The sequence below is a fragment of the Gekko japonicus genome, unplaced genomic scaffold (genome assembly GCF_001447785.1).
Source record: "Gekko japonicus isolate JY-2015 unplaced genomic scaffold, Gekko_japonicus_V1.1 scaffold1122, whole genome shotgun sequence".
NCBI lineage: Eukaryota > Metazoa > Chordata > Lepidosauria > Squamata > Gekkonidae > Gekko > Gekko japonicus.
In genome coordinates this window covers 321316-338455 of record NW_015166456.1, presented here as the reverse complement: position 1 = coordinate 338455, position 17140 = coordinate 321316, and the positions used below count along the sequence as shown (strand labels likewise).

Below are 17140 nucleotides of genomic sequence, written 5' to 3'. Positions count from 1 at the left end.
TATTGGGTTTGTTTCTTTTGAAAGGGAAGTGATGTGTTGTGAGTGAGGACATATTTTACCTCAAAATACACCAGGTCGCATATGCAAGTGACAGTTCCAACTGTCTCGTGGGGGGGGGGTGTTTGAGGTGCGGAATGGAGTGAAGTCCAATCAGCTTCCATATGCAAATGACCTTGAAACGCTGGCCCAATCAGAGAAGAGTGGCCTAGGCTGCAGTGGGTGAGAGAGAACTCAGGCAACACAGCCAGTGGATAGAGACACCTTGTGATTGACACATCACGGAGCCAACTGATTTTGGAGTGCATAGAACATTGTGGGACCAAAGCTCAATCTCTCCTTATATATTAAATTGAGTAAGGGAGCAGAAAAAAAATGGGCAGCATCAGCCATTGGCTCGCCAGCTGCCGCTCAAGGCTGCTGGCATGCCATTGGCTGGGAGGCGAGAGGCAAACGCTGCGAGCGAACACCGCCACCAGGAGCCGAGGAGGGGAGGCTGCGATGCCAGGTGATGGTGCTGGGCAGGGAGTGAAGCCAGAGATGGCGCCAGGAGGGAGCGGCAGCCCTGGAGAACCGGGTTGTCACCGAGGGGACAGCAGAGGCCGGGGATGACGGAGGAGGAGGTCATTCCCTACTGTCCGCCCAGTCCGCCTCACTCCAACACCTTCTTCAGTGGCGGGGGCCCTGCGCTGGGCCCAGCTCGCCTCAGGGACGGGGGAGGCGACCGCACCACCCTTCCCTCACCCGCCACAGCCGTGGACGGTTAGGCAGCAGCCCCTTCTTCGGGGGACTTTCCTCCTTTGGCCTGGGGAGGCAGCTGCGCCACGCTTCCCCTACCCGCTGCAGCCTCGGCAACGGAGGTGGCGGGCCCTGCTTGTGGGGGGGAGTAGGCCAACCCCCTTCCCCACTGCCAGGCCTCTCTCTGACTGCCGCACCGTGCTTCCCCCATCCAGAGCAGCTTTCGCCGGCCAGGCAGTGGGCCCTGAATTTGTGGGGGGGCTCCACTGGGCTCGGGGAGGGGGAAGGCCACCGCATGGCACACCCAGGCACAGATTCGGGGGGGCAGCCCAGCCCCCTTGCCCCTCAGCGACGGCTCTCCCTAGGGCCCATTGCCTCCTCCCGCAACGGGTGTTCCTCCTAGTTGTATATAAGGACAGGATTACAGGCTGCATCCACATGAAGGATTTTCTCCACTTTGGCTTCCAAACTAGAGCACTTTGAGAGACAGTACATGTTGGCAGAGTGATTACACAACTGCAACGATGTAAGCTGATCAAAGAGTTTTTAAAAAAGCTTTTTTCCAGGAACTAACATACTCGATAGTATAGAAAAGAAAGACAGAGATAGAAACCTAGCTTCCATGCTAGCTGAGAGAATGTTCTATGCTGTTCTGAGAAGGAAGATATTCCCATGGAAGTAGAAATCTGAAGACAAAGAGACACTTATTAGGAAGAAGATACTGGTCTCACATCCCTACCTATAACTAGACTCTGCTGCCTCCTGTAGTTTATTATTATTATGGTCTTAAGACCAATATACAGAGTAAGCATAACATGTGAGAGAAAGAGAAAAAAGTCATAATTGTCACAGCCGACGTTTTCTGCCGCCTTGGTTTTGGGTGGGAATGGGGAATTCAGGGGTTCCTGTCAATAATATACAAAAATAGAAATCTGAATTTAAGAACTTTTAAAATGCAATTCGCACAATCTAAGAATTAATTTACAAAACTCAGCGACTGAATGTGTAATCTCTGCATTCTTATCTGATAGGAGCCAGTGAAGCCTTGCTTTGTTTGTATTAATGTGCCCAGGTGTCCTATCGACTAATAGGGTAATAATTTTATGACGAGTCACCCTGTGAAATGGACAGCTGAAGAACATATGCTCTACCGATTCAATCTCACTTAAAAGGCATGGGCATAGCCTTTCAGAGTAGGGTTTTTTATTGTACCTGCCTTGAATAACCACAGATGGAAGGGCAGAACATCTACCTCAAAGTCGGGCTGTGGTGTGTTGTACAGATGTCTCCCAACCCTGGAGGATGCCAGCAAGCCGGCCGTGGAGAGCCGGGGAGCCCCATCACTCTCCCCGAGCAGAGGGCTGCCTTGCAAGATGGGGGGGGGGGTGAGTCAGTCTTGGGATGGGGTGGGTCTTGGGCGCTCTTGGCCAAAGCCCCTCGATGCCCCAGGCCCTGCACGTAGGCCCCCGTGAGAGACCTGGGCTCCCCCATCTGTCATATAACAGGCTTTCCTGCTATTTATTATATATTTCAGGCTTTCCCCAAATTTCCATTCCCCCCTCAAAAAGAGGGAAGAACACTCCCTCCCATGCCTTCCACATTTAGAATCTGTCCCTATCCACTGGTTGCATTGCCTGAGTCTCGCCCACAGGGTTAAGGTTCGCTAAAACTTTCCTCAGAAGATGGAAGCCGAAAACAAAGCCCAGCTGTTGCCATTCTGCTGCACTAACCCCCACCAAGCCAGCGTTTGCATGGCAAACATTAGCCACTGCGGCTGTTATTGCAATGCACTGTTATCCTCCTCGGTGCCTGCCTGTGCAGGACCCACACAAAACCCTCCTGAGGGTGAGGCAAGGGGTTAATTACCACCCCCGACACCCCCACCTGTTGCCCAGTCTGTTGGGGCTGCTTGCAGTGTGGGGCTTTTCGCACTCACCCAGAAAACAAAGGATTAGATAATGAGAGTTTTCAGACATATTATCACGGGTTTAGTCTCCGTTCTCCTCCATGCCATAATACTGAGATCCTGGTTGCTAGCTCTGGGCAGGGGAAGGACAGTGTGCGAGAGGGAGGACGGCATGACGACAATGCCAAGAAGGGAGGGAGCTTGCCCCTCCACAAAGCAGCTGGTGCTGCTGCTTGCCGCCTTCCCTTCTGCCACTGCCGCCACCAGTTGGGCTGTCCACTGCTCTAGGGACCTCATGGAGTGCTGGGTCACCGCCCACCCCACCTCCTGCTGTCCTGGAGCCACACCAGACACCACAGCTTTGTGTGGGTCACAATGTACAAAATACTAACAAAGATCAATCATGATCAAAAACAACCATTCTGAATTCCCTTAAATAAACAAGATGCCATTCCAAAAACTTGTGGTGTCCTGGGCCTGTTTCCATCAGAGTGGATATAGAACCTGACTGGTATGGGTTCTCATGTTCACTACCATCACAATCAAGGGCAGCTTGAGCAGGAGGGGCTAAATGGGTTGGATGTCCACCGCCTCCACCAAAGGCCTGGCGGAACAGCTCTGTTTTACAGGCCCTGCAGAACTGTAATAGATCCTGCAGAGCCCTAATTTCTATTGGGAGCTTGTTCCACCAGGTTGAGGCCAGGGCTGAAAATGCCCTGGCCATGGTCGAGGCAAGGTGAACGTGTCTCAAAGTAGAAATATATTTTAAAATTAACTGGGATCCAATTTTTGAAAATGATGCCTTCTCAAAGTTACTTGTGCTATTTGTTTTATCCTTTTAAAGAAGTCAATACTGTAATTACATAAGCTACATATTTGAATCAGGGTTCATGCCTGACCCAAATACAACAGTATAATTAGAATGGTCTTAGGTCAGAACTGATACGAACAACAGATCAATAGTTATAACGTATTTACAAGAAACTATCCTCATGACCAACATATGCAGTAATCTTTCATTTCCATAATCTTTTAGAAAGGAAATCTTGCACCTAAATAAAGACCTGAGAAGGGATTCAAATATCATTGATTCATATAAAGGGCACACTCCTTCTCCCCAATCTATCCTTCTGCCTCTTCCCATGAGTAGGATTCCCATTTGACAACTTATGGCAGGAGACCTCCAGTCAATTGCAATCCTTGCTTGCTAATGATCAGTGGGCAGAAACTGAGGAAGAAAAAATAAAATATAAAAATAATGCCATGACTACATACAGGAAGTTCTGACCACAGAGCTACACAGCAGAAACAAGGGTAACGCTAGCAACCACCAGAAACTCTCAGAGAGGCTTACAAACTCCTTTCCCTTCCCACAACAGACAGCCTGTGAGGTAGGTGGGCCTGAGAGAGCGCTTTTGAAAACTGCTCTTTCAAGAACAGATCTGACAGAACTATGGCTTGCCCAAGGTCATCCAGCAGCTGGACATGGAGGAGTGGGGAATCATACTTGGTTCTTCCAGATTAGAGTCCACGCACTTAGCCGCTACGCCAAACTGGCGAATTATTAGGCCCATAGAGGGACAAAGCTTGCTGAGGGAAAATCAGCATGGTTTCTGCAAAGGGAAGTCCTGCCTCACCAACCTTTTGGAGTTCTTTGAGAAAGTGAACATGCATGTACACAATGGTGACCCCATAGAGATGATATACCTGGACTTTCAGAAGGCTTTTGACAAGGTACCTCACCAAAGACTCCTGAGTAAATTTAGTAGTCATGGGATAAGAGAACAAGTTCTCTTATGAATTAAAAACTGCTTAAATTACATGAAGGAAAGAGTAGGAATCAACAGACAGTTCTCACAATGGAGGGAAGTAAGTAGTGGAGTCCCACAAGGATTGGTATTGGAGCCAGTACTATTTAATTTATTCGTCAGTGGTCTGGAACTGGGGGTGAGTAGTGTAGTGGCCAAGTTTGCATATGACACCAAATTATTCAGGATGGTGAAAACCAAGGCTGACTGTGAAGAGCTCCAAGAGGACTTCCACAAACTGGGTGAGTGGGTGACAATGTGGCAAATGAAGTTTTATGTTGGTAAGTGTAAAGTGATATACATTGGGATAAAAAAATCCCAACTTCAAGTATAGGCTACTGGGGTCAGAACTTGTTGAGAATGAGAAGGAAAAAGATCTGGGGGTTGTAGTGGATGACTGAATAGAAGTGTCAACCCAGTATGCTGCAGCAGTGGAAAAGGCAAACTCTGGCCCCAGTCACACGTATGAATTTGGGCTGGTAGAAGGACGGTTCAGGGACGCAGCAAACGTGCGCGATCCCACCACAACATCTGGGAAGCGTAGTGCTTCTGTCCCCGAACTGGCCCTTCCGCGCGATACAACGCAGCAACACTGAACCACCTACCTCGGTGGTTCAAAGCAAAGGGGCGCCGCAAGCCGGGCCGTCGGATCGCCAGCACATCTTTGTGCCGGCGCATCCCCGGCTCCTAGCCGAACTGCGCATGCTCCGACATGCGCAGTTCGGCAGGCTCCCCGTCTGGACTGTGTTTTCTCCCCAGCATCTGATCGTGCCGGGGAGAAAAGGCGCCGCGGCTCAGGGGATCCATGGGATCCCGCCGCGGCGTCTCAACTTTGGTGCGGCTTTTAAAAGCCGCACTTTTCACTGTGTTTTCCCTGCCGTGTGGCAGGGGCCTCTGTATTATGGATTATTAGGAAATGGATTGAGAATAAAACAGCCGATATTATAATGCCCCTGTATAGGCCCATGGTGCGGCCTCATTTGGAAAACTGTGTACAATTCTGGCCACCGTATCTCAAAATATACATTGCAGAGATGGAAAAAGATACAAAGGAGGGCAACCAAGATGATTACAGGGTTGGAACACCTTGTCTATGAGGAAAGGCTGAAGAGTCTGGGACTTTTCAGTTTAGAAAACAGACAACTGGGGGGGGGCATGATAGAGGTTTATAAAATTATGCATGGGATGGAGACAGTTGACAAAGAGAACTTTTTCTCCCTCTTCCAATGTACTAGAACTCGAGGGCATCCAATGAAGGTGATGGGCAGTAGGTTCAGGATGGACAAAAGGAAATACTTTACGCAGGTAATTAAAATGTGGAATTCACTGCCAGAGGATGTAGTGATGGCCACAGGAATAAAAAGCTTTAAAGGAGGATTAGATAGATTCATGGAGGACAAGTATATCAATAGCTACTAGCCATGGTGACTGAGGGGACCCTCCACATTCAGAGGCACTAAGCCTCTGAATCCCAGAGCCAGGAGGGAACATCAGGGGAAGGCCTCAGCCTCTATGCCCTGTTGTTGGCCATCTAGGGGAACCAGTTGGCCACTGTGTGAGACAGGATGCTGGACTAGATGAACCATTGGTCTGATCCAGCAGGGCTCTTCTTATGTTCTTATGTGTTAGCTGAATGAGTGTATGTCCCTGACTTCTTTTCATCCCCTTTCCATCCCTTTATATTTCACTTAAGTGGAAATGCAATTTTACCCAGCTGGTTTGTTTTAGTTGGATTTGCCTATGAAAGGAAAAGCAATTTGCTTATTTATAATAATGAAGCATCCTGAAGTAGCAAATAATGCACTTACCCGAATAGGACCAGTCTTCAATAATTTTCCGCTGCTGTCTGAGATATCCATAAACAAATTCTAAAAATAAGCAGAAGTTCATATCAGCTTCAAGTAGTATAGAGGAATGAACTGTCATAATCAATGCATCAACTTCCTCTATTATTTTATTCACAGAATAAACAGAAATAATATGCCTCACAGTCCTTTGTGAGGTTATATTAAGGTGAGACATTAATTTGGGCTATTCCAAGTGCTGCCTCTGGCATTTGACCCCTAGTTCCTAATTCCCAGCTCTTCTATCTCTGTTCTTTCAGATCAGAAAACTGTCCCCCGCTGGTAAGCTTCAGTGGCTCCCTGTGGAAAATGAAGCTGTTATTAGCTGGAATCAGTTTTGAGACCCAGTTATTTATTCTTCCCCCTTAAACTGGAGCTGCTAGGTGCATGGGCAAGCATGGGAACATGTGCACATTCAAGCTTAATGTCTTCTTGGTATAACATTTGAATGAAGCCTAATTGTAACTGCATTTTTCATGGAAACAATCCAATGAATGCATTGATATTGACTGTGTGATTAAAAAGGCATGGAAGAATGAATTGGTAGGAATTAATTAATCTAATACCCATATATTTAATTAATCTAATGCTCATATCTTTAAATATTGTAGTGGGAGGGACACAAATAGTTCAATTGACTATAGTCATACTGAGGTGCTTTTCCATGCACCTAGTTCTTCCCCCCTCCCTTATTACATGGAGGATAAAGAAGGTTTAGAATCTCATTTTGTGGTGAGGGAAGTTAACCTGCATTCATGCCACAAGCAACCACAGTTTTACCATGGAGCTTCCAGCGATTCCTTGAGAGCACAGATGTCACTCCTGGGTTTTCCTCAGAAGTGACATCACACCATTGCCAATGGCCACTCTACCCACATCCCCGCCCCCGGTCTCCCTCTGAGTAATTTGGTTTATCTCTAAAGCTTCCCTTGTTTAAACAGCTTCATTTAGCTGAAGTGAGAATGACAAGGTTCTATACATACACATGGAAGTGATATGGCTTGCCACTCACCTAGCTTTGAAAACCCATATAAACTTCTAATATCCACATTTATGCTCTAGAACAGTGGTTCCCATTTTTTTTTCTGTCTGACGTCCTACCAATCACTCTGTCAAAGAACCTGGGCCCCACCATGACAAAAAAACCCCACCCTTTTTCTAAGAAGGACTTTTGTACGTTTACATGTGTTTTGTTATTATATCTATCATTTATATTAAGTTACAAGGACATGAAAAATTGCAGAAGCACAGTGGATAATCTCTGACAGGTAGAGCTGAGAGGAAACAGCACATCCAAGACACACAACATAGAATCATTGCATGGATCCTTTATGTCAATGTTTATAGAAATGAGGCATCAAAGCACAACAGGTGACATGCAGATTTGCCAGTAAAGTATTCTGAAAATATAAAATAGTCACAAAAACTCTAAAGCAGACATTAAACCCAATATAATCATAAGCTATTATTTGTTAGTGACTGAATCCTCCATAGCTATTGGCTGAATTGCTGAAATGTCATTAAAATAGAAAGGAACGTGTGAACAAGCAAATGGGAGAGATTAGTAGGAACAATAAAGAGGCTAGAGGCAGGCATAGGGTGCAGATAAGCGTCAAACTGAACCCAATGCAAAAGGTCCATAATTAGGATGCCCTGTGTTATACTTAAGTAAAATAAGTAAACAGTCCTGTGTTCCCATTTCAATGCTGAAAGTGGATCACAAAAGTACTTTTTAAACACACACACACACACAAATACAGTGTTTTTCAACAACAAAATACTAAAAAAACTAACCAACCAAACAGAAAGTCAAACAGTGGCTGTGACCACATGAGCAGTTTGGCCCAATGCAGCCATCCCTCCCCTCCGAATCAAATGGGCACAGTCATTCAGTGTTCCCCTGGCATACTCATCCTGTCATATGATGACTTGGAGCCAGGTTTAAAAGGCACCACATCACAAGTGGTGTTTTTGATTCCCCACACATTCATTGTGCATGGCTGGATGTCTGAATGCAGGGGAGCATGCACAGAACGGATTTGGCAGTCTGAACCTGCAGCTCCGTTCCCGCCACTAAGGGGTTAAAAAATTTTTTTTGCCTATATGTGCATGTGTGTGCATGCATGTGAGCACATGAGCATGCATGCATTTTGAAAAATTTCTGGGCAGCGTGCTCCATGGCTGAGGCACTGCAGCAATGTGGATGCCTGACCATGGGATGTCTGCATGGGTAACTTGCAGCAGGGTTTGTTGTCTGTATTATATGCCCCACAACACTTTAAGCTGGTACAATGAGAGGCGGTACCATATTGCACCAAGTCGCCAGTGTGACCACAGCAAGTGGCTGCTTCTACATAGCAGTAATCGTCTGTGTAACTTTCACTAATAGAGCAGGTGCCACAGAACCATAATGTTGGCAGTTACCCACTGATAACTTATAACAATTCTGTGACCTCTTGAGCAAGTGACTGAGCAACCTTTTCTGATACACGCAGGCCCCTGCCACACGGCAGGGAAAACACTGGCCAAAGTGTGGCTTTTAAAAGCCGCACCAAAGAAGAGACGCCGCGGCGGGATCTCACGATCCCCTGAGCCGCGGCACTGTTGCTCCCCGGCACGATCAGATGCCGGGGAGGAAGAGACAATTGGGAGGGGGAGGCTGCCGAACTGCGCATGCTCGAGCATGCGCAGTATGGCCAAGGGCTGGGGATGCGCCGGCGGAAAGACGCGCTGGCGATCCCACGGCTGGCAGTGATGCGGCCTTTCGGAAAGAACCACCTAGGTAGGTGGTTCTTTTTTGCTGCGGGGGTTTGGCCAAGAGGGGCGGATTGGGAACGGGCTGGGAACGGGCGCAGCACGATTCCCAGATGTTGCTGTGGGATCGCGCCCGTTTGCTGCGGCCCCAATATGTCCCTCTCCCGGCCCAAAACCTCTCGTGTGAACAGGGCCGCAGGAACCTGCAAAACCCAGCTTAAAGAACAGTCCTGAAAGCCCCAGCTAGGATTATTTACAGAATAGTAGGTAGGTGAGTTAACAGAAGAACAGGTAGGGAAGAATCATTCAACATGACCGAATTATAGCCATGAAGGTGTAATGGCTAGCTTGTATGATGGTCAGGTATGAAAAAAATACAGATGTGTGCTAGATGCCCACAGAACAATACAAGAATAGATCAGACTATATTAAAGCCATAACATATTTAGTGTATGGTAAAGACAAACAACATATTCCTTCATAGAAAAAATACAAAGGTCAATAAAACATCACATAGCAGTCTGCTCCAGTCTCTCACAATCTATATACTTATAACCGTCTTGCGTCCTTGTACAAATTCACAACAGTAGTCTCCTCCAAATACAATCAATTTGTATATCTCTTTCAGTTTATACTCTTTCCGGATATCTAAGTGTTTCTGGTCTTTCCTCAGGAACAAATCCTATATAGGAATCTTACATTCAACATTACATTCAAGTAGACACTTTCATTGATTTACTTTTCTGTTAGACTATCTGGGCAAGGTTTCCTCCCTTATTTCCAATCGTACTGATGCTGCTGCCAAAGTCAAATAGACCCACACTATGGATTAGTTTGTATGATGGCTGCAAGCTCAGGAGGGTTAAGCCTGGCATAACAGAAAGCTCAGAGAGAAATTGACTCACAGTGCAGTCCTAAACAGAATTACACCCTAAGTCAATTGAAGTCTTGGAAGGGTATAACTATTTATGATTGCAATGTTAATCATACACTCAAGAACCTGTTGTATGTTTCTGGTCAATCAATGTGCTTTTTATGCAGAGTACTCTATTGTGTTGTCACAGCCTTTCTTAACAAGAAACCCTTCCAGGGACAAGGTGATACTTCTTCTATTAATGAGGTAAGTAAAGCCACCTTTCCCATTTGGAAAGTGTTTTGGCAAGGAAACTCCCTTGGTTTTTCTCCTCATCCCAATGCCCTCCCACCATTTTAGTGTAGAGAAGTTTCCAGGGCTTGAGAATACTTTGCCTCTACCTTCACCAGTCAATTGAGAGGCTTTCCTCTAGTTTCACCTGAAATTTTCTGGCCTCCCCCCAAGCCTGGGAAAACCAAATATTTGATTTCCTTTATTCTCTGTGCCCTGTAACTGCCAGCACTATCTCAACCCATGCTAAGTTTTAAATCATGAAGTGTTCTCCTCCTGCATACACTGGCTTCTGGCTTACTGGCTAACAACTCTCACTTTGCATTCCTCTTCCTTGGATTATCGCCTGGAACTTGAAAGCCAGTGTGGTGTAATGGTTAGAGTGTTGAACTAAGATCTAGGGCACACAGGTTCAAATCCCCACTCTGCCACAGAAAATTGCTGGGTGATCTTGGGCCAGTCACACGTACTCAGCCTAACCTAACTCACAAAGTTATTGTGAAGATAAAATAGAGGACAATGATGTAAGCCACTTTGGGTCCCCATTGTGGAGAAAGGCAGTGTATGAATGAAGTGATGCTCACTTGATTCCCCTGTCAGGCTTTTCCTCATGGAACGCCAAACCTTCTAGTTTGTGCAGATCTCGCCTGTTTGGATTGCTGGCTGCCTAGACTCTTGCTTCTCCAGATGGCACCCCATGCAGAATATGAATAGTAATAACCTCCTCCGCACTTTGTGCCATCCTCCTTTTCCCACCCTCTTTCCTACCACATTATACTTTGTTACAAGGGTTCGTTTGGCTATTCAGACTGTTTACGCATAATGCAGACATTTTAGTGTTTGGTGCTCTAACATATTAAGTATTACTTTGACAGCATGTATGTACCTTGTTTAATCACTGATTATTCTTTTATGTTCTCCATTTCTATTCCATACCACTGGGTGTTAAAACCTAAGCCTGCAGTTCCTTTAGAACAGGAGTGAGGAATAGCCAAACAAAAGTTTCTTCTTTATGCTTCACTTCCCCATAGTGAATTCAGACCCGATTAAGAAGCATCAGCCTCATTCACACACATATGTGTCAAACATACATGCATCTTGAATGGTAAAAAAGGAGGCAAGAAAGGGGACGAGTTGCTATGACAATCTGATGGAAAAATCTCACTCAAAGCATATAGGGACAGAAGGTGGTGGGCACTATTAGTAAAAAGGGGTATGGGTCTTCAAGGGCTTCCAGGTCACCTTCTGTTAGTTGGCATCATTAGGAGAAAACTGAACAGCTTGCTGTTTGGCAGGGTATCTCATCAACTGCACATAGGCAGTTGGTAGAAAGAGCTATAGAGCGATAAGGAAATCTGATTTTAGAATAAACCTTTCCATGAATTTTTGTGGGCATTTGTTGTTTTGGGTAACAAATCATTTTAGTAATCAACACATTTAGAAATAATTAGCAATACATCCCATCACTAGAGGTGAGCATAACTGTGTTACAGTAATAACAGCAACTTTTGCTTTGGCAAAGTAAGGCAAACTCATCTTGCTAACGACCTGTTATAAAAAGTTACACTCTAAATTGGGTCATTAATCTAATTAACAACTATCTCTAGGAGACAGCCAGGAAACTGAGAGTATGATATCTGTGCACCTATCATAAAGCATGATGCTGTTATGCACTTACATAACCCACTCTAGTCAGAAGGAATCACATGTGTACAACAACAACAAGGTCATAGACTAAAATGTGATTTGGTATATTAGATATCTTGAAATCAGCAGAAATACAGAAGGGGATGCTGTTCCCTTGCTAGCACTCCCTACCAGTGGACAGTTTAAAAAATTGCTTTTACATAAGCACTTAAAAAGATGGAAAGCTCTGATTTCCAAGCATTAGTTGTTATTTCCAGTTTCTTCCTTTATCCATTGTTCTCTTAATTATTACTACAAACAATCTGTTGAACATTCATATGCAAAATGAAGTGGAGCTTGGGCGTGAGAGAATGCCACCACTTTTAAAGTTCCATGAGGAACTTCAGTAGGCAAGAAATGATAGCTTCAGCAATCAAGAACAGGATCAATGTTTTTATGTACTACACAAACTTAAATTTTGGCAATAACTTTGCACAGAAAGCAGGGCAACATGTACCTTCTGTACAAAGATCTCCAGTCAAGTAAAGTTTATTCCCTAATTTGTAATGTCACATGACAACATCTTTATTATTTTAAATAAATTTCAGTAGAAGCAAAACATGAACCTGACACTGATACAATATATTAAGGGTCCCCAACTTTTTTGAGCCTACGGGGACCTGGAATTCTGACACAAGGTGGTGGGTGAAACCACAAAATGACTACTGCAGGAGATGGAGCCAACCTCAGAATGTCAGGGAGTGAGGTTACGCAAAACTTTAACAGCAACTCTTCAACATGTCAGACAGAAGCTTTCCATAATACGATGCCTTTAAAATGAACATATTGTTTAAAAACATTTTCTTGCATACACACTGTCATGATCTGTGTTAACCTCTGGAGATCTGTGCAGGATAGGGCTGTTGACAGTATATGGATAAGTATTGGTAGTAGGGAGAAGCAATCACTAGAAATTGTTTTAAAATTATGAAACCCACACCCATTTATTGCATTGCAGTTGGCATTCAAACTGATCCTAAGCAATTCCACAAGACATTTATACAGATATCAGATGTATTTTAAATGAACTCGTATTATAAGAGAAACAGAACTGAACAAAAATAGTAATTAATGTGCTAACCAGTGCTAGATATATACTTATATATTTATTCTCTCTCTCTCTCTCTCTCTCTCTCTCTCTCTCTCTCTCTCTGTGTGTGTGTGTGTGTACAATTTCAGGGTACAATTTTGTGCCTGCTGACACTTCATACAACAAGGTACAACAGGATTGCTGCTATTCTCAAATGTCAGGTGAGATACACTAAACTAGAGTCATCCCTAAATCTGTTTAGGGTGGATATTGGTCCTCCTCATTTCAAACTGCTCTTTGGATTGAAACCTCACCTATCATACATTTGATACGCAGTCCAAGAGAGGTTAGCATTTTGATGCCTGCTGGTGCCTGCCACGACTACAAATATTGGGGAATTTTTCATAAAAGTAATTTCTGTGCCATAGAGATTCAGGGATCCTAGAAAAAGCACATCTATGTGTTGCTATAGAAACAAGAAGAGATAACAACCATTTCAAAACAAGCACTTTTTGTTCTGAAAGTATTTTTAAAGTAGTTTTTCAGCAAGCAAAAGGCTTATTTTGAGAGGGTTCATCATATCTGTTGTTTCTGTGTTGCATATGAGTGCTATTGTGTTCTTTTATACCACAGAACCAAAACATATTAAGATGAACCTTTCAAAGCATGTCCTCTCTGTGTCAAAAAGGTTATAAACAAACTTAAAATACCTGTGTTCTTTTTGGTAGGCAAAAGGTTAATTTTAAGGGGTTTCTCTTATTCTTTAACAAGTCCTTTGAATGCAAAATTAAAAAAAAATATTTCCAGCACATGAACAGATAGTTTTGGAGTGGTTTCTGTTGACCGTCCAAGTCTGTTTGGGGAAATAGAGGCGAGTGTTTTGCTTTTACTCCTCAGGTTCTACCAAAATTTGACAAAAAATCATTTAGAAAGAAAACTTGGGATCAAACAAATCCCAATTTGGATAGGCTCTGGGAATCTGCTCTTCCTTAAGACAGTCCTATTTTCTGTTTCACAGTCTGAGTCTCCAAATATGACAAGAAATAAATGGTGTATTTTCTTCTCTATTCTGTGTTTTAAATATCATTTTATCTTCCACTAAAGGTTATTTCAGGCCTTTTTGCTCTAACAGATTTCAGTGGTTCCATTTAATAGTCATTTAACATCACAACAATTTCTAACAAGAATTCATACTGCTCAAAAGTGGTATCTAGTAGCACAATTCATTTATTATTGACCTTTTCAAGCCCTTAGCTAAAGGGGAAAATGGAGAAATATGGAATGTGTTAATGTAGCACAGGGAGTTGCATGAAAATAAAGCTTTGCAGACTATCTCACAAAGGTATGGATCTATCAAGAACACAATGTTATTTTAATTACATTTAAATTAAATGTAAGAAAAAGCTACTAATTACATTCTTGAAAATAAATCTCAGCCCATGAAGGTAGCTATGGAGAAAGCCTATCCTGAAAGAGAAACTGCCTCATCATTAAAATAGCCAGAATAAAATATGGCAACAAAAACACTAGCTCAAGCAGAGACTGTACTAGGGTTGCCACAGGTCCTTACCATCTTGTTGCGGGGGGAAGGGGGCCCCTCCAGGCTGCTCCCTTGGATCTTGTTGCATGCGTACAAAGCGCGCGTCATGATGACATCATCCAGAAGTGATGTCATTGTGCTGGGCACATCATGCAGGGAACATTCTAGCATTTGGCCAAAAACTCTATGGTCACCATAAAGTTTTTAGCCAAATGCTAGAGCGTCTCCTGCATGATATGCCTAGTGTGATGATGTTACCTCCAGGTGATGTCATCGTGCTGGGCAAGGTGGGCATAAAAAGCTCTTTGGAGGCAGGGCTCCCCCTGCTGACCAGCTGGCCGGCAGTGGATTGGGGCCCTCAAAATCAGGAGAAACCCTGCCCCCATCAGGAGGATGGCAACCCTAGACTGTACTTTAGCGGCAGACCCCTTGTGTTGTATACAAAAGGTCCCAAGTTCAATCTCTAGCATCTATAGTTACAGGATCTCAGGTGGCAGGTATTGGGAAAAACCCTTTTCTACTTGAGATCCTGGGTAGCTGATTCCAGACAGAACAGGCAATACCTACCTAGTTAGATTAATGGTTTGAATCAATAATATAAAGTAGTTTCAGGTAAGACTACACCAAGGATCAAAAAGTAAGAATGTGGCAATTGTCAAATTCCACTGTGGTCAGAGTACAAACTTCACAACTGTTTAGGTACTTGGGAGTACCTGAGGATATTGGGTTGAATCCCACTGAACTTTTTACTTGCAGTAGAATGTAAGAAAGTCATCCCAAGTAGTTCTTGCACTAAGTAAACTTAACCATATCCCATACTGCATTTCTGCAAGGTGTTGTGCAAGGTGTGTTTCAGCAATCCCTCCTCCCGATAATGACCTCTTTTGAAACTTTATGACTGTATGAAATAGCCTTTTCTATTTTTGTATACGGCAACATGGACTGGAAATGAAAATCAGTGCTTGATCTTACATAGCTCATGCATGATGTCATGCACAAATGGAACTTTGTTATATAACATTTTTTCTCTATCAGAAAGTTGTTATAAAACACAGAAGCCATGCCATGTAGGTGTCAGCCTGCAGTTTATTTTGTACTAAAGTGCATGACTACCTGTTGAAAGAGCCACCATTCCTAAACAAAACTGATAATTCCATCTGCTGAACAGCATGACAGACAAGAGCAGCAGTACACAGAACTGGGCTTTTTAAAAAGTATTGATAATGGACAACTCCAGCACAAATAAGAATGGCAAATATATGAATTCAGATATTAATAACAGTCCCTGAGATAAACGAAGCAAAGTCTTATGTACCACGAAGAACTCTGAAATCAACTGCTCACTTTTCATGATGTATAAACATGCCCTAAATGGCTTGGAGCTGGGATATTAGAAGAACCACCTCCTCATGTAATGTCCAGCTGGCAGTTAAGATCCTCTTCCCAGGGCTTTCTCATTGGTGACACCCTGCTTTTAGAATGCCATCCATCTTGAGGGTTTCATGGTACCTATCCTGTTCCTTTTCAGGCATCAGGTCAAACCTTTCCTTTTTACTAATTTTTAGATGAGGTGTTCCATTTTTTGTGGCCATATTTACACTCTGTTTCTAACCTGAGAACTGCTTTAAGAATATCCTTTTAGGCTGCAAATGGTGCAGTCCTAAACAGGGCTAGACTGAAGCAATAATGCATAGGAACATAAGAACATAAGAGAAGCTGATCAAGCCAATGGCCCATCCAGTACAACACTCTGTCACACAGTGGTCAAAAATACCAGGTGGGGCCAGGACACTAGAAGCCCTCCCACTGTTGACCCCAAGCACTGTTGACCCCAAGCCCTCCCACTGTTGACCCCCCAAGCACCAATAATACAGAGCATCACTTGCCCCGGATTCCCTATCTATACCTTGTGGCTAAAAGCCACTGATGGACCTCTGCTCCATATGCTTATCTCATTCCCTCTTGAAGCTGTCCATGCTTGTAGCCGCCGCCACCTCCTGTGGCAGTGAATTCCATGTGTTAATCACTCTTTGGGTGAAGAAGTACTTCCTTTTATCTGTTCTAACCCGACTGCTCAGCAATTTCATGGAGTGCCCACGAGTTCTTGTATTGTGAGAAAGGGAGAAAAGTACCTCTTTCTCGACCTGCTCTACCCCATGCATAATCTTATAAACCTCAATCATGTCACCCCCTCAGGTATCGTTTCTCCAAGCTAAAGAGCCCCAAGCGTTTTAACCTTTCTTCACAGGGAAGGTGTTCCATTCCCTTAGTCATTTTAGTTGCCTTTTCTGCGCTTTTTCCAAAGCTATAATATCCTTTTTAAGGTGTGGTGACCAGAACTGTACATAGTATTCCAAATGAGGTCGCACCATTGATTTATATAGGGGCATTTATGATATTGGCTGATCTGTTTTCAATACCCTTCCTAATAATCCCCAGCATAGCATTGGCCTTTTTAATTGCAGTCACGCACTGTCTCGGCATTTTCAGTGAGTTATCTACGATGATCTCTCTCTTGGTCAGTCTCTCTGCCAGTTCGGACATCATCAACGTGTATTTATAGTTAGGATTTTTGGCTCCAGTGTGCATCACCTTGCACTTGGCCACACTGACGCCCACTCGCTCATCCTCGACAGATCCCTTTGGAGTGCCTCACAATCCTCCCTGGATCTCACCACCCTGAACACCTTCGT

General features: G+C 44.1%; 1 protein-coding gene across 1 annotated transcript in view; it reads right to left on the bottom strand.

Annotated features, from left to right (window-relative positions):
• The window catches only part of PTPRZ1 (protein tyrosine phosphatase, receptor type Z1), a 194514-nt gene that overhangs the window by 125158 nt on the left and 52216 nt on the right, over positions 1-17140 (bottom strand). Inside the window, exon 2 of the mRNA XM_015412036.1 lies at positions 6258-6317. Coding sequence (XP_015267522.1) covers positions 6258-6317 — 60 coding nt within the window. The remainder of the gene's footprint in view (positions 1-6257; positions 6318-17140) is intronic.